Genomic DNA, 18,243 nt, shown 5'->3' on the forward strand with positions numbered 1-18,243 from the left:
AAATAAAATATTTCAGCCTGTTTGCCACCAAGATTCCATCTAAAATCGTCACCTCAGATACCAATCCTCCCATGGCTCCAAGTATATATTACATGTAGTGGGTGCTGAGTGTGGCTTCAAACCTGACCAGATGAGGTCCTGATCACTAAGAATTTAACAACCCAGATGCCTGACCCAACTCCTCAGCTGAAGAAAATAGGCTTTTGATATCCTCAGTCAACAAGAGACCCTTGAGGGCAGGAGCTTAAATAAACTAGCATTTTGCCTATCCTTTGGGGAGTAAAAGCCCACCAACTCCTATGATTCAGAGTCAGAGTTAGCTGAGACAACTCCCCTCCCCCTCCAAACATCATTTTCAGATATGACTGAGGTGTTGGTTTTGATGAATTGCTTTTTTTCCTTTTTTTTTTTTCATTTTTGTTACAAGGGATAACTCACTGGGTAGGAATATATTTAGAAATGAAAATGACAATAAAACAAAAGACAGCAATAAAAATAAAATAAACTTAAAAAAATACAAATGGAATCACCATATTTGTGTGCTACATGAAAAAATAAAAATGGCACTAAAGAAAACAAAAGTGGCCCTTTGACCCAGCAATAGCACTTCGAGGGCTATATCCCAAAGACATCATACAAATGGGAAAAGGATCCACATGTACAGAAATATTTATAGCAGCTCTTTTTGTGGTGGCAAAGAACTGAAAATTGAGGGAATTCCTCATCAATTGGGGAATGGCTGAACAAGTTGTGGTATATGAATGTAATGGAATATTATTGTGCTATAAGAAATGATGAGCAGGCAAACTTCAGAAAAACCTGGAAAGACTTGTATGAAATTATGCTGAGTGAAGTGAGCAGAACCAGGAGAACGTTGTACACAATAACAGCCACATTGTGCAATGACTAACATTGATACACTTAGCCCTTCTCAGCAACGCAAGGATCTAAGACATTTCCAAAGGTCTCATGATGGAAAATGCTAGCCACATCCAAAGAAAGAACTATGGAGTTTGAATGAAGATCAAAGCATACTATTTGCTATTTTTCTTCTTCTGTTTTGTTTTGTTTTCTCTTTCTGGTGGTTCCTCCTATTGGTTCTAATTCTTCCTTACAACATCACTAATGTGAAAATATGTGGCAGCTAGGTGGCGCAGTGGATAGAGCACTGGCTCTGGAGTCAGCAGGACCTGAGTTCAAAAAACTTACTAGCTGTGTGACTCTGGACAAGTCACTTAACCCTAATTGCCTCACAAAAAGAAAAGAAAATGTGTATAATAGGAATGTATATGGATAGCCTACATCAGATTGCACACCATCTTGGGGAGAGAGGACAAGAGGAAGGGGGAAAAAAATTTAAAACTCAAATGCTTATTGAAGTGATTGTTGATAAATTAAAATAAATTAATAAAAAAAGTTAAAAAAAAAAAGAAAAGTGGGAAGTGCAACTAGAGTAGCCCATGTATGTAGAGAAGAAGTCCATGCCATCTTAATAAGATAATTTTAAGGGTACTGAAGAATTTTCAAGATATCTAAAACCAGGGAAGATATCTAATGATTTGGAAAAAATTACCGGTATTATTGCGACCAAAAAAGTATGATCAAGAAAACAGCAAGAAATTCAGGTCCATATATCTGCTTTCTCATGACTAGAAATTTTTATAAGAATAATTTCTTTGGCTCACCTATTTGTTCAAATGTAATATGGTCACTAACAATGAACTATTAATATTATGAAGCAAAAATATGACCATTTAAGCAAGCTTAGTCAATTCACTGTGCTTACTGACTACAAAAAAAGGAAATGAGTGGGAACAGGAAAATGTCACTTTCAAAGCTCTCTCCAACAAGGTGTTTTCCATGCATATGTTAAAACTATACAAGAGTCTTTGAAAGACACAAAGAAATAAATTTGTTTAGTGAGCCTCTGATTATTAATATCAAGCAAGGCATAAGGCAAGGAGCTATGTACTTTCCAAAGGTGTTTCTCAAGAAAGATGCCTAATCTGGGGTCCAGATTGAAGAGGGGTACCCTATAAATGGTGACAGTCTCCACATGCTTCTCTTTGTAGGTGACATTATGCTGGTTGCATTAAGCCTTGGACAACTGCAACAGTATTCTCATTAATTACCTCCACCCTATCCAATCCATTCCTAACACACATGTCCCCCCAAATCTTTATGAGGCAAAATTTGACTACGTTACTCCCCGACTCAGAAATCTTCAGTGTCTCTTTATTGCTTTGGGGATAATGTGCTATTCCTGAATCTGTCAATTAAGGTCCTCCACAATCTGGTTCCCACTCATTTTTCCTATTTCTCCTTTTCACTCTACATTCCAATCAAACTAGCCTAGTCATTAGTATGTGGACTTAGTATTCCACTCCCCATCTCTGTGGCTTTGTACGGGTGATCTCCTCCGCCCGGAACATATGGCCTCTTCAACTCTATTAGAATTGGTCACTTTCTTCAAGGTTCTTCTTCTTCCTGCCACTCCCTACATATAAACTTTACTGACCTCCCAGGTGTCAGTGCTTTCTCCCTCCCCAAATTATCTTATATTCACGTGTGCCTGTTTAGCCCCTCAGTAGAAAGCAATATCTTTAGAAGTAAAGACTGTTTTATTTTTATCTTTGGCACCTATTATAGTATCTTGTACATGATAGGTGCTCAATAAATGTTTGAATTCAACTTGAATTGGAATGTAGAAGAAAATCCTTATTCGGCATTTATGCACATATCAATTACAAACCAATTCTTAAATTGTATTTACATCAATATACCTATGCTTTTCGATAAGCATGTTTAGACCACTCTCTCTTCTACTGTACAGAAGTATCTTCTCTTTACTTCTCCAGGGACAGTAATTTGATAAGCTTTGAAGTCCCAAATTTAAAGGGCCTAGTGGAATCATAATGACTAGACTTACTTATTTAGTTTCCATTGTAATCATCAAGCTGCCAATTTTGTCTGTTCCTAATCTATTCAATATTAGGGTAGCTCGGTGGCACAGTGGATAGAGTGTTGGGCCTGAGACAGGAAGACTCATCTTCAGGATTTCAAATCTGGTCTCATATGTTTACTAGCTGTATAACCTTGAGCAAGTCATTTAACCCTGTTTGCCTCAGTTCCTCATTTGTAAAATAAGCTGGAGGAGGAAATGACAAACCACTCCAGTATCTTTGCCAAGAAAATCCCAAATGGGATCACGAAGAGTCAGACACAACTGAAATGACTGAACAACAACAATGATTCCGTCAAGTCCGAACACAGAACAAAGTAATATAACTTTTGTCCAAGAGCATTTCTTTCATTCCACCTATTCTAGCTAATGCTCTTATTACTTCTCAGAATATATGAATTACTACACTAACGAATGCAGGTAAATAGCATATATTCTTAGTAACCTTGTAGCATATATTTGTTTTTCTAACACTCACTGCAAATACAGCCAGCATGACCCAACAAGTAACTGGTTCACTAGCAGGAGACAACATCTTTTTTTTTTTTTGGCTGGTCCAGAATCTGGCTTACTTGTCTATCCTTGCCCAAATGTTCTTCCTTCACCTGTTGGCCTTCTCTGCTTAGGCATAAAGCTGGGGATCTAATTATAGACTTAGTTACATGTATGGTCACTAATTATTATTCTGTCATGACTTCCTTTTCCCCGGCACAACTCTAGTTCCATGAATTAAATGCAAGAACCATTAAAGAAACAAGACTATTTTTACCCTAGCGTTCTTAAGGAATATAAAGATTTAATTCTCAGCAGGGGAGAAGTCTTTCCAAAATTTTCTACACTTAGAAGTGAAACTATAAGAAAAATTTCCAGGATAAGGCGAGAATTCAAGAAGTTTTTGATAAAATCGCTAGAAACTATTTTTATGAAAAAAAATTATAAAGTTAGGCTATATGACTACAGAAAATGAGTTTTCATCAATTTGTAAAGCATATTTCAAATAAAGAACACCTAGACTTGCAAAGTGATAAGCATCTTTGGTCACCCTGTGTCATACTACACAATGAACAGTTCAGCATTTCTGCTATTCTCCATTTCTTACAATCTGCTGACAGTATGCCATTCTATACCCATGTCCTTTTAGCTGAATTCTAAGGTTCAAGGAAAAGGCAAAAACCTCATGAGAGCAGTATCAAATTATTACAATTTAGGGGATCATATTTTCTCTGCAAAACATAACTAGTCCTTTTATACCTTGGAATGTGGATAATTGCCATTAACGATTCTGTATTAATGCTTTACTTAAGCATATAAGTCTTCTCAAAATATCTTTGGTGGAATACTCATGTAATTGAGTTTTCTAGTTTTTCGCCCTTCCAGTTCAAAACTAGAAAGAATCCTAAAAGTCAACTAATCCCTTCTCTTCCCCGAACTCATTATAAGGAAACTTAGACCCAGAGAGACTTAACTAGCTGCGTGACCTTGGACCAGTCACTGAGCCCCAATTTCTTCATTGATAAAGTGGTGATAATGTTTGCTCTACCAACTCCACAGAGTTGTTTTAAGGATCAAATGATCTAATTTATGTAAAGCATTTCAAAGGCCATAAAGCCCCACATAAATGGAGGAGGGATTATGAGGAAGAAAACTGAAGCCCTGGGAAGTTAAGGGATTTGCCCAAGGTTCCAGAATATTATTTGCAGGCAGTGAGTATGAGAGCGTGGATTTGGACCCAAGCTTTCTGACTCCAAACCCAGTGGTCTTTCCATCCTACCACACTGGCTGCATTCTTTGAGGAAGGCAGATATGAGAACCATATTCCAGGAACAGACCACAGAATCAATGATACAGAGTGGGAAGGGACTGCAGAAGCCACCAACTATGCCCCTCATGTCAGAGAGGAGAAAGATGAGGCTTCAGAGAAGTAATTTTCTGGCTCTGAGTCACACAGACACAGGGTATGGCACAGAGTCTCACATATAAAAAGTATTTCATAAACGTCCATGGAATTGCAGGCCTTGGAGATGGGAGGAACCTTTCCCAGAGCCAAGATTAAAACTCAAAAGGTCTTTTGACTCCAAATACTATATATGTTCTTGATGCTCTACAGCTTGTGTGAATACACAAAGCCTACAGGTGAAATGCTAAGTCAGAGGGAAAGCAAGGGACAAGCATGGCTGGAATATGGGAATAACATGAAATAAGACTGGGAAGTCAGGCTGGGGTCAGACTGCGAAAGTGCCTTAAAATCCAGGCTTTTATTTGGATTTCATTCCAGGGGCAACAGGAATCCACTAAAGGCTTTCAGGGAGCAACATGGTCAAAACTGTACCTTAGGAAGACACTTTTCACACGTCCGTGGAAGCTGGATTAGAGAAGAGATCAGAAGCCAGACCAATCAGTAGGTTACTGTACTTGTCCACATGAAAGATGGTCTGGACCTGACCTACAGTGGCTGTCACATGAATGGAGAGAAGGTAAGGAACCAGAGAGATGGATGGAGGCACAGTTGTTCAGACTCAGAAATAGCCCTTGAGATCAGAAAAGATTAGATCAGTGGCAGAGATTTGAAAGCTGTTGATGTAAAGATGACAGTTGAATCCTTGGGAGCTAAGAGAAGGTAAAGTGCGTAAAAGGCCTAGGAAAAGTCTTATGGTGGGGCAGCTAGGTGGTGCAGTGGATAGAGCACTGGCCCTGAAGTCAGGAGTACCTGTCAAATCTGGCCTCAGACCAAACACTTGAACACTTACTAGCTGTGTGACCCTGGGCAAGTCACTTAACTCCAACTGCCTTAAAAAAAAAAAAGAAAGAAAAGAAAAGTCTTATGGTACACTTATACTCAGCAGAGCTATGGTTAAATAATGATTCAGCAAAACTGACTAAAAAAGAATGGAGCGAGAGAAAGGTGGTAGAAGAATCTGGAGAAATCAGTATGATGGAAGCCAAGGGAGGAGAGAACATCAGCTCCACACTCTCATTCAACCTACATACCCAAACTATTGTCAAATCCTGGCATTTATGCCTTCACAACATCTCTTGTGGATGTCCCCTTCTCTTCATTCAAACCACTACCACCCTAGTTCAGGTACTTACCACCTCTCACCTGGATTATTATTACAGCTTTCTAATTGGTCTCCTTGCCTGAAGTCTCAATCCAGTCAAATCATCCATTTCTCACTGCCAAAGGGACTTTCCTAAAAGGAAAGTCTGACCGTGTGATGACTTGCTCCCCCCAATAAATTCCACTGGCTCCTTACTACTTTCAGGATTAAAGATAAAATTCTCTATCTGGCTTCTTCATGGCCTGGCTCCTTGTAACCTTCTTCTGATTTGCTTATTTCCACAAATTCTTATCACTTAGCTATACTCTCCTTGTTGGTGATCCTCACACAGGGCATTCTTCTTCCTCTGTCTGTCCCCCAGCCACGGCTGTCCCCCATGGATGCACTGGAATGCAAGGCCTCCTCACACCTGCTACTTCTCTTTCCTGATTTTCTTCAAGTCTCAGCTAACATGCCACCTTCTACAGGAGGCTTTTCCTGGTCTCCCTAGCTGCTGTGGCTTCCTCTCTGAGATTACTTCCCAGATACTCTGTGTATATCTCATATGTACTCAATTATTTAAATGGTATCTCCCCTCCCCCTAAAATGTGAGCTCTTTGAAGAGACTTTTTTAACCTTTCTTTGCATTCCCAGTGCCTGGCATACAGTAAGCACTTAATAAATGCTATTTGATTGAAAAACCAAAGAGAGGTTCAAGAGGAGGACTGAGAAACGGCCATTTGATTTAGAAGATTTTTTTGTTCAGTCTTTTCAGTTGTGTCCAAATTTTCATGACCCAATTTGGGTTTTTCTTGGCAAAGATACTGGAGTGGTTTGCCATTTTCTTCTCCAGTTCATTTGATTGATGAAGAAACTGAGGCAAATAGGGTTCAGTGACTTGCCCATGGTTACACGGCTAGTAAATGTACGAGGCCAGATGTGAGCTCAGAAAGATGAATTTTTCCGACGGCAGGCCCAGTACTCTGTGCACTGTGGCGCCACCTAGCCGAAGATTAGAGATTGCTTAAAACTTTCAATGACTACAGATGACTCTTTTTAGGAGTCTGGCAATGAAAGGGAGGAGAGCTATAGGATGATTGTGTGAGAAGATGGCAGGATTAAGCAAAGGCTTTTAAAGGACAGGAGAAACCGATGCAAATTTGTAGGTAGCAGGAAGAAGCCAGTACAGGGAAACTGGAGACTGGGGTGGCAGGAAGAACATAATTGATAGGGCAAGATCTGGGAAGGCAATATCAAGGATAAAAACAAAGGGATTAGACTGGATAAGAAGAAAGAGAAAAATGAGTCGTGGTGTGGGGGAGAAACAGGAGTTTTTTTTAACAACATTAGCAGATTCAGTATTTTCCCAAGTATAATGTGATGAATATACATTATAAACAAATTAGTGAACCAAAGCAAATGTTTACTCCTAAAAGAAATCTGCTCTTCTAAGTGCAACAATTAAAAAATAAATACTTACTGTTATTTGCAACAGTCAGGCAAATAAATGAGCAAATAGGGCGAATTATCTCAGGTTTTACACAGCTCTGTAGCCATTTATTTGCATGTTGAAAAACTGAACTGCAAATTTTCTGGTTGACATCTAAAAGAAATTAAAATCAAATATGATTTATTTTAGCCTGGCTAAAAATTTTCTATTTGAAGTGTGAATTATTAGTAATTAGATTTCCATTTTTGTTTTTAGGTTTATTTTCACAACTAAAAGTCAAGTTCAGCAAACATTTAAGCGTATATTGTGTACAACAACTATGTTAGACACAGAAGAAAATAGATTAAAGATGATATGGTATATGCTTTGAAGGAGCTTATAGCTTGAATAGAAGGTGAGAAAGGTTGAAGAGAAGGAAAAGACATTCCAGCTAATTATCAAATTAAACACTTGAGATCATTACCATTCTGTGGATTATTTACACATGCACACAAAGCACTGCACACCGAAGACCACAGCTGATAATTCTGGTAAATGGTTTCATTTGACAAATCCATCTCAGACATGGAAAGAGCTGTTCTATTAGGGAACAAGCAAATACAATGACTTAAAATGTACTGATGACTGAAATGTCAGTTACTTATTAACAAATATCTTACATCTGCTCACCTAAAAAACTGTAGCAGGATACCAACACAACCTGTTTCTCTCACAAGAGTCTGCCCAGCCCCTAAAAATAAGCATAGAATGATTTGATGACCCACGTTATTCTCTAATAGTCTTCAACAAGCACTGTTCAGATCAACACCCTCTCAACCTCCCAGAAAATGACCAGTTCTAATTTTATATTTTTCTATTTAGAAAATGGAGAAGCCAGGATCATAAAATTCAAAGCCAGAATTATTTTAAAAATAATTTAGTCCAATCGTCTCACTTAACAAAGGAGAAAAATAGGTCACAAGAGGTAGGTCACATAAATAGCAGGTAGCAGACCTAAGATTTCAACACAGGTTCCCCTGGTTCCAAGTCCATTACACCACGCATTTACCCTTCTTTGGGTAAGTTCTATTTTAAGGAAGAAAAGTCTGGAAGCTATCTGCTAAGAGCAATTAAGATGAAATTTTATGAATCGAATGTAGCAATCCTCAAACTCAGCCCTTGGTAAAGTACCTTAGGAAAATATACACTCTAAGACTATGTCTACAAAAATGCCTAAACAACCTATCAATTGGGGGGGAAATCAGTGCCAGTCATTTACTACTAAAACAGTCATTTAGTCATATGTGGACAAAACAACTTGTTGACTGACTGATGGACCTGAGTGCACGTGTGTGTGTGTGTGTGTGTGTGTGTGTGTGTGTGTGTGTGTGTGTACAAAGAACTCACATTATTTCACTTCTCTTAATATTAAGAATATTGAGATAATGTGTTCTTAATTTTCTTCTAACATCTTTCAGAAGTTAGTGAGACAAAAAGAATTCTGAAGAATCAGAATTAAAGGGTTGAGAAAAAATAAAGCTATTAAATTTTAATTTTAAAATGAGGCATTAATATTGAAAATGTTTTTCTAATACAGCAAAAAAGATACCTACTGTTATTTGAAACCAGGACTAACATCACATAAACAGACATTCTTTTCAAATTGATGTTAGATTCATACTTAGATAGAAACCAAATAATGTCTTCAAAAAATTCTGAAGTGCACAAAGTTTGCTGACAATAAACTGAAAGAAAAAATGCAAAATTTAAATTACTTCACAGAAGTATCAATTTAAAAAATGAACATAATTATTTATTCAACAGGTGAATATACTTACTTTCATGAATGTATAGATTAGCCATATATTTCTATTATGCTACATAATTTCTACTATAACTGATTAGCAATGATTTAATTGGTAGACCTGAGCGACCGCTATCCAAGGCAAGTGTATTTAAGTGATCCTCAAAAATGGCTCCATTGCCCTTAAAAGGTATCCATCGTGTTGAAAATTTGAACAAATGAAAACTCAAAATAAAATCAGAAAAAAATCCTTAATGAGTTTAGGAAACAAAAAGCAGACAAGAAGTTTAAGAGTGAACCTCTTAACCTCATGTTAGGAAATAATAAGACCAACTACACTGGTGCTATTTCCCTATCACTTTTAAAAAGTGATCATCCTCTGGCATCTTCCTTTCTTACCGTAATAATTCAGTTAAGAGAGGCAGTTCGGTGGAATGGAAAGAGAGCTGGCCTTGCAGTCAGAAAGGTCCTGGGTTCAAGTCCTACCTGTGATACTTATGGTTGTGTGAGCTTGGGCCACACATTTAACCTCTTCTTGTCCCAGGGGACTAAGACTATGAGCTTCTACGTAGGGGCTGATCTGCTAATAGGAGCTCCCTACCCTGGCAAAATCAGAGGTCCACCAAACATATGCAATACGCTTTTTAAAATAATTTGGGGATTAAAATACGCCCAACTATATCCCTTATTAGACAATAAATTCCAAGAGGAAAGAGAACATGTTTTATTTAACTACCTAGCTTTTCCTCAGCTGCTTAATATACTGAATGGAAAACAGAAGGTGCTTAATATATGTATGTTTAATGGATGAATTCAACACAGGTCGTAGAACCAGTCACCAAAATATTGTAGGAATTTAAAGTTGGTTAGATATAATGGTAAATTATTGCAACATGAGAAATGTCAAACATGAAAAATGAAAATAAACTGTAAACAACTCAAGCTTGAAGTTTCACATGTGATCTTTAAAAAAATGTGCATTTAAAATTTTCTGTAGATGGCAACTAATTTTAGAATAAAGATAATTTTTAAAGGAACAAGTGGGGAGAAATAAAGCTGAGGTGATAAACTGCTAGTTTAGCTTCAAATTAAGTTTTATCTGCAGATAAAAATAGCATTTCAAAAAATATTTTATGCTTTATGGTATGTATACCCCAGTACTGGGCAGTTTTAAGTCTTTGAAAAATTTTTTTTTTACTAAAACAGCACCCATAGAAAGCTATTTAGTGTGAAAACTAAGGAAAAAGTATAATTTTAAAATATTTGCTGGCATTATAGTAATATAACAGAATATTTAAATAATAATAAAATAATAAAGTAACATTTTACCATCACGTTCTGCAATAGCTCCTAATGTAAATAAGGCTGCTTCTTTTACCATGCTGTGAATGCTTGACTTGGCAAGATTTTTTACAAACATCAAACCACCAATCTCTCGAAAATAAATACTTGCATAACCTAAAGGATTGTAAACAAAATAAAAGAAAAACTACATTTATCTAATGATTCTCTTAGGACAAAATAAAGTCCGTAATGATAATAATGTGACAACATATAGGAAATATAGAGAATATAGAGAATTACATATTATTGCACTGAAATAGCACATTAAATGAAAATCCCTAATGAAATGTTAACACATTTTCTTACTGTTTTGCTGACACACTGAATAAATAGTAACCAAAGCCTCCTTTTGTGAAGATGGGTTGTCCATTTGATATTTAAGACATTCTAACAATAAATTCAGGTCAGTCTTCATTTCTAAAAGAAAACACATGTTTTATGAGTTCTAATTATTTTAGCCAAAAAGGTTTCAACTAATTATTTTTTCTTTTTTATGTGACAATCCTTTGAAGACAAGAAAATAAAACATAAAAACATACTCCTTTTAAGGAACACAGAAGCTATTATGAACCTACCCAGCAGTAGATACTTAATTGGATGCTCATAAGAGTCTGTGAATTCCACAATGCACTGTTCTTAATTATAAGAACTTAATTTAAGTACATAATTTGCTGTTATTTCTTATACAAGCCTTTATTATATTGCTCAAATTTTTTCCCTTAGTATTTTACCTGTAGAAGCAGCTAAATGGCGCAGTGGATAGAGAGCCAGGCTCAGAATCAGGAAGACTGCTCTTCCTGATTTCACCTCTGGCCTCATATATTTACTAGCTGTATAACCCTGGGCAAGTCACTTAATCCTATTTGCCTCAGTTTCCTCATCTGTAAAAAGAGCTGTAAAAGGAAATGGCAAACCACTCCAGTATCTTTGCAAAGAAAACCCCAAATGGGGTCACAAACAGTTGAATAAGACTGAAATGACTGAACAACAAAAACAAAAATTTTTTAAATTAAACTGGCACCCATAAAAAGTCACTCAAAAAAGTGAAAACTAAGAAAAGGAATTCAATTTTTAAATAGTGGGAAAACTAATAGAATGGTTAAATAATAAAATAATAAAGTAAAACTTTACATTCTACAACAGCTCCTAATGTAAATAAGGCTGCTTCTTTTACCATGCTGTAAATGATTGACTTTGTAAGGTTTTTTACAAATAACAAGTCATCAATCTTGCATGTTTAAGTTTTCTCAGAAATATAGGGTCCAATAGTATTGACACAGAGTGAAGAAATCAGAACCAGTAAGTGAACATATTCAATGTCTAGAAAACTTTTAACAGCTATACTCAGATTTTCTGCAATGATCAATCTTGGTTCCAGAAAACAGATGACGAAACACACTTCTTTTCTTTCAGTAAAGAGGTTTAAGAAACTATAGGGGTAGAATGTTGCATACCCTGCCAGACAGGGTTATTTGTTGACGGATTTTGCTTAATTGTTTTTCTTTGTGAAAAAGGAAGATTCAATTGGAGAAAGAGTATATCGAGAAATGATTACAATGTAAAAAACAAAAGGTATCCAAAAAACACTTTAAAGATGTGTCAAAATACTATACACTAAAAAAAACCTAAGATATCAATGGATGCTTAGTCTTCTACTTTAAAAAAAAATCAGTCTAATAATTTGGTATAATGAAGCAAAATTATACATGTAATAAATAATTAAATTAACTACTGAGAATCTGATAATAGAAAAGCTATCACCAGGTCTTCATTTCCTAGAATAGGGGTTCTTAACCTGATGCCTGTGCACTTGCTCTTTTTAAAAAAAATATTTTGGTAACTGTGTTTCAACATAATTGGTTTTCTTTGTAACCCTATCTATTTGATTTTATAAATTTAAAACTATTCTGTGAAGGGGTCTAGCCTTTAACAGATTGCCAAAAGGGGCCATGACACAAAAAGAGACCCTTTCCTAGAATGAAAAATTCTTTTTAACAAGATTGTTTTGGGTACAGCCATACTAGGCATCAATAACTTCTTTTAACTTAATTTTGTTTTAATTTTTACAGTATTTTTTCCAATTACACGTAAAGACAATTCTTATCGTTCATTTTTTATAAAATTTTGAGCTCCAAATTTTCTCCCTCCCAACCTCCCTAAGATCATAAACAATTTGATACAGGTTATATATGTGCAATCATGTAAAACATATTTCTATATTAGTCATGTTGTGAAAGAAGAAACAGTTTGCAATAGGGAAAAAAATCACAAAAAACTCCAGTGAAAATAGTATGCTTTAATCTGCATTCAAACTCCATCAGTTCTTTCTCCGGATGTGGATACCATCTTTCATCATGAATCTTTTGGAATTGTCTTGGATCATTTCATTGCTGGATCAAAGAGTATGCACAGTTTGATTGCCCTTTAGGCATAGTTTCCAAATTGCTCTCCAGAATGGTTGGATCAGTTCACAACTCTACCAACAATGAAATGGTATCCCAATTTTCCCACATCCTTTCCAACATTTATCATTTTCCTTTTCTGTTATATTAGCCAATGTGCGAGGTGATACCTCAAAGTCATTTCAATTTACATTTCTCTAATTAAAAGTGATTTAAGAGGATTTTTCATATGACTGTAGATAGCTTTGATTTGTTTCTGAAAACTCTTATCATTTGACCATTTATCAACTTGAAAAAGACTTGTATTCTTATAAATTTGACTCAGTTACCTACATATTTGACAAATGATGCCTTTATCAGAGACACTTGTAAAAATAGTTTCTCAGCTTTCTATACATCAATAACTTAAAATGCCAAAGATGACTTCTGCTATTAAGACTCAAAGTAAGACTGCAAAGTAGAGGAAGTTTTCTTCCTCAATTTCCCTTCTTTAATCGCTCTCACTTTCGGTCACTCTGTTCCATCCAACCCTCAAGTATCCAGTGCCCTCACACTACTCTCTAGACATCTAAAGTCCCACTCTGTGGTAGTCTACCCAATTTGCCTTTCATGAAAAATGTGCCAAGTCTAGAGTTATTAATCCCTCTTCCTCCAGCTCTGATTAGGACTTTCTTCCATCAGTAAAGTAAAAAACAATTATCATTAGCAATCAAGGTAAAGTAAATATGACTTAATCCTCTAAAGAATATTTGCTTTTGGAAGGCCTCAAAATCTTTATGGTATCTCTTATCAGTAGAATATATTGCAGAGATTTTTGAAGATGGGGACCTTCCTAGGTTCCTTACCTACTTTGGGCCATTATTCTACCAGCTAGCATTTCTCTTCCTAAAGTGGTCCCATCAAGTAAGAAAAGCAGAAACTAGCAATTTGGCCTCCTGCTTCCAAAAGGCTGCAAACAGCTAGGCAAGACACTCCTTGGTAAGAGATACAACAGTCACTTTTATAATTTGGGGGAATTACAGGAATTGTTTCAAAAAGTAGGAATATGTAAATTTATAAAAATGTAATAAACTAAGCTTCTACTTTAATAACAACCTCACTGAAAATTAAAAACACCAACATTGGTAATTGAGTTTGTACATCAATAATAACGTCCCTGTATTTTAATAATGACCACAATGCCTACTATAAATTCTTGGATAAATTGGCTCTTGTGAATCCTCCTAATCCCAAAAGATTAACAAAGTGTTTATGGGGTAGATTATCACTGCTTCCACTTCAGTAGCTACTTCACAAACTTAGGAAATGGTGTTAACTTAAATCATAGATTAGAACCTTTTATTGAAGTATAAGCCATATAATTTTAATCTACTTACCAATTTTTATAGAAACCTGTTTGTTCTTCAGAACTAGTTTCAAAGCAAACAATGGTGATATTTAACAAGTATTCCTAAAATCAGCTCACTATGAAAATAGAAAATTTATTGGATTCTTAAAGAAAATGATAAACTAAAAAAAGGTAAACTTCTATAATATAAATTAGGAGTTTCATTTTTAAGATAATCAAGTTTAGAGTTAGAATAGCTTTTAGAGATAATCTGTTCCTCTGCCCTCTTTTTACAAAAGACCCAGAAGTTTAAATTGGGGGTGCTGTAGAAGGGTTCGATCGGGTAGAGTTGAATTATATGATCTGAGGTCCCTTCTATCCCTGAGACTGCAAAGTGGAACAGCACTCTGCTATACTGGACAGCGATGGATTTATAGTCAAGGAGACATGAGTCTGAACCCTATTTCAAACACGTCCTATGTAACCACAGGAAAAAACACCTATCTCTGAGCCTTTCTATTCATCTGTTAAAGTGAGGAGAACTGTGCCTGGAATACTCGCCTCACAGAGTTGTTGTGAAGCTCACATGAGAAAATGAGTGACCAATGTTTTGAACATCTTAAAGTGCTGTTGTAATGAATAATAAATGAGAATAAAGCTATTGTAATGAATAATACCAAATTATTTACCCAAGAGCACATGGGAAGCAATTAGCAGAGTTGGAATTTAAACCCAGCTACTTTGACTCCAAATCCAATGCTTTATCTCATTAAGTGGCAGTAATCAGGGCTGAGCACTGCACCAAATGCTGAGGACACAAAGACTAACCCTGTCCTCAAGGAGCTCACATTTTTTTTTCCAGTTCTGCTCCTGTGACTTAATTTTTAAAAAAAATTTTTATTAATTAACTTATTTTTAGTTTTCAACATTCACTTTCATAAGCTTTCAAGTTTTAAATTTTCTTCCCCTCCTTTCCCTTCTCCCTCCCCAAAACAGCGCACAATCTGATATAGGCTCCACATTTACATTCCTATTAAACATATTTTCACATTAGTCATGTTGTAAAGAAGTATTAGAACCAATAGGAGGAACCACAAGAAAGAAGAAACAAAACAGAAGGAAAAAAGAGCAAATAATGTGCTTCGATCTGCATTCAGACTCCATAGTTCTTTCACTGGAGGTGGATAGCATTTTCCATCATGAGACTTTTGGAGATGTCTTAGATCCTTGCAATTGCTGAGAAGAGCTAAGTCAATCAAAGTTAGTCATTGCACAATGTGGCTGTTACTGTGTACAATGTTCTCCTGGTTCTGCTCATTTCACTCAGCACCGGTCCATACAAGTCTTTCCAGGTTTTTCTGAAATCTGCCTGCTCATCATATTCTTATAGCACAATAATATACCATTACATTCATATACCACAACTTGTTCAGCCATTCCCTAATGGACAGGCATCCCCTCAATTTCCAATTCTTTGTCACCACAGAAAGAGCTGCTATAAATATTTTTGTACATGTGGGTCCATTTCCTGTTTTTATGCTCTCTTTGGGATACAGCCCTAGAAGTGGTATTGCTGGGTCAAAGGGTATGCACATTTTTATTTGGGCATAGTTCCAAATTGCTTTCCAAAATGGTTGGATCATTTCACAACTCCACCAACAATGCATTAGTGTTCCGATTTTCCCACATCTTCTCCAGCATTTATCATTTTCCTGTTTTGTCATGTTGGTCATTTTGATAGGCATGATGTGGTACCTGAGAGTTGTTTTGATTTGAATTTCTCTAATCAATAGTGATTGAGAGCATTTTTTCATATGACTATAGATAGCTTTAATTTCTTCATCTGAAAACTACCTGTTCATATCCTTTGACCATTTATCAATTGTGGAATGACTTGTATTCTTATAAATTTGACTTAGTTCTCTACATATTCTAGAAATGAGGCCTTTATCAGAGACATTGGCTGTAAAAATTTTCAGTTTTCTGCTTCCCTCCTAATCTTGGTTGCATTGGCTTTGTTTATGCAAAAACTTTTCAACTTAATGTAATCAAAATTATCCTTTTGCATTTCATGATGTTCTCTATCTCTTGTTTGGTCATAAATTCTTCGGTTCAAGGAGCTCACATTTTAATGGAGGAGACAAAATGAAAAGAACTAGAGACACAGAAAATCCATACAGAGCAGATGGGGAAGGCTAGCAGCTGGGGGGACCAGGAAAGGCCTCCTGCAGCAGGTGGGATGGGACTTGAAGGAAGCCAGAGAAAGTAGGACAAGAAGAGGGAGAACATGGGGGACACACAACACAAAGACACAGAGATGAGAGCTAGAATGTCCTGCAATAGGAATAGCAGAAAGGCCATTGTGCCTAGATCACAAAGTTCATGGAAGAGAGTAAAGTATAAGAAAACTAGAAGGCTAGGAGAGGCCAGGTTATGAAGAGATTCAAGTGATAAAGAAAATATTTTCTATTTGATCCTGGGAGTAAGATGGGATCACTGGATTTCTCTCTCTTTCTCTCTCTCAGGGGGTGGAGGTGGGGCCAGTGGTGTGGTTATAATCAGTCCTAAACTTTAGGAAAATCACTTTGGTAGTTAAGTGGAAAATGGATTGAAGTGGGACGAGGCTTAAGGCAAGGAGACCAATTTGACTACTGCAATAGTCTAGGCAAGTGGTGATGAGGCTCTGAATTAGGATGGTGGCCTTGTGAGTACAGAGAAAGGAACATATACAAGGGATGTCATGAAGGTCTACCAAGATTTGACAAGACTGGATGTAGATGGGTTCAGTGAGAACAAAGATTTGAGGATGACACCAAGGTTGTAAGGCTGAGTGACTGAGAGGACGATAGTATTAGGAAAGTTACATGATCCTCCATAGTCATAGGGGAGCTAAGTAGAGGAATCAGAGGAGGGGGAGCAGGGAAGATGAGTTCATTATTGGACAGACTGAGTCTGATGTCTTATAGGCAGTAGGAGGTGTGAGGCCAGGGATCAGGAGTGAAGCTAGGGTTAGATATAGAGATTTGGAATCATCTGCATACAAATAACTGAATCCATGACAGCTGAAAAGCATTGAACCAAATAGTATAGAAGGAGAAGGGAACATAGGGCAGAGGGCTGCTTAGGGGTCATCTGGTCCAATTCTTTCACTTTACAGATAAAGAAATGTAGGCCTAGAGAGGTTATAACTTCTCCTAGGTTTCACAGGCAAAAAGCAGAAAGCAGGGATTTAAAATCAGGTCCTCTAATTCCAAATCCAACATTCTTTCCATTGCAGGTGCTTATTAAATGTTTGCTGATTGAATTAACTATAGAAAGCTAATAATGCTAAATAAAACACATTTAGGGGGCAGCCAGGTGGCGAAGTGGATAGAGCACCGGCCCTGAAGTCAGGAGGACCTGAGTTCAAATCCAGCCTCAGACCAAACACTTGACACTTACTAGCTGTGTGACCCTGGACAAGTCACTCAACCCCAATTGCCTAAAAGAAAAAAATATATAAAAAAAAAACAACAAAAAAACACATTTAACAAAAACATGAAATCTGATTCAAGAACACAAACTGAGTTTCCCACCTTGGGTCTTCTTTATCTCATCTTTTTCCATTTTTTATTTTCTCAAGCTTCACCTATAAGAGAGACATTTTATCAATTCAAATCCACAGTGCTTCAAATGATTGCAAATACAGTAAAAGTATGTCAAGAGCGCCAAGCTAACTTCCTCTAGCTCCTTTCCCTTGACTGTCCATCTCTGAATTATTGATCCCACTGCTACAGCAGAGTTGCTTTACCATCCTCCTCTAGAGAAGCAAGACAGGAATTCACAAAAACCTTCAGATTAGCTTTTCTAGGACCTGCTTCTCTAAGACGAAATATAATTTCCAATTTTGCCACCATAATGTACACAGGGAGGAAATCATTTAGTGTAAATGGAATTT

General features: G+C 36.5%; 1 protein-coding gene across 1 annotated transcript in view; it reads right to left on the reverse strand.

Moving 5' to 3' along the window:
* TERB1 (telomere repeat binding bouquet formation protein 1) overlaps positions 1-17,912 on the reverse strand; it is a 51,255-nt gene extending 33,343 nt beyond the window's left edge. The window contains exons 1-7 of the mRNA XM_027842081.1: positions 17,882-17,912; positions 10,884-10,994; positions 10,563-10,691; positions 9,043-9,174; positions 8,120-8,180; positions 7,914-8,029; positions 7,481-7,603 (exon numbers count right to left, since the gene is read on the reverse strand). Of these exons, the coding sequence (XP_027697882.1) occupies positions 7,481-7,603; positions 7,914-8,029; positions 8,120-8,180; positions 9,043-9,174; positions 10,563-10,691; positions 10,884-10,994; positions 17,882-17,912 (703 nt within the window). The remainder of the gene's footprint in view (positions 1-7,480; positions 7,604-7,913; positions 8,030-8,119; positions 8,181-9,042; positions 9,175-10,562; positions 10,692-10,883; positions 10,995-17,881) is intronic.
* Between the last annotated feature and the right edge of the window lie 331 nt (positions 17,913-18,243).

Source organism: Vombatus ursinus, unplaced genomic scaffold, assembly GCF_900497805.2.
Source record: "Vombatus ursinus unplaced genomic scaffold, bare-nosed wombat genome assembly UNPS02014864.1, whole genome shotgun sequence".
NCBI lineage: Eukaryota > Metazoa > Chordata > Mammalia > Diprotodontia > Vombatidae > Vombatus > Vombatus ursinus.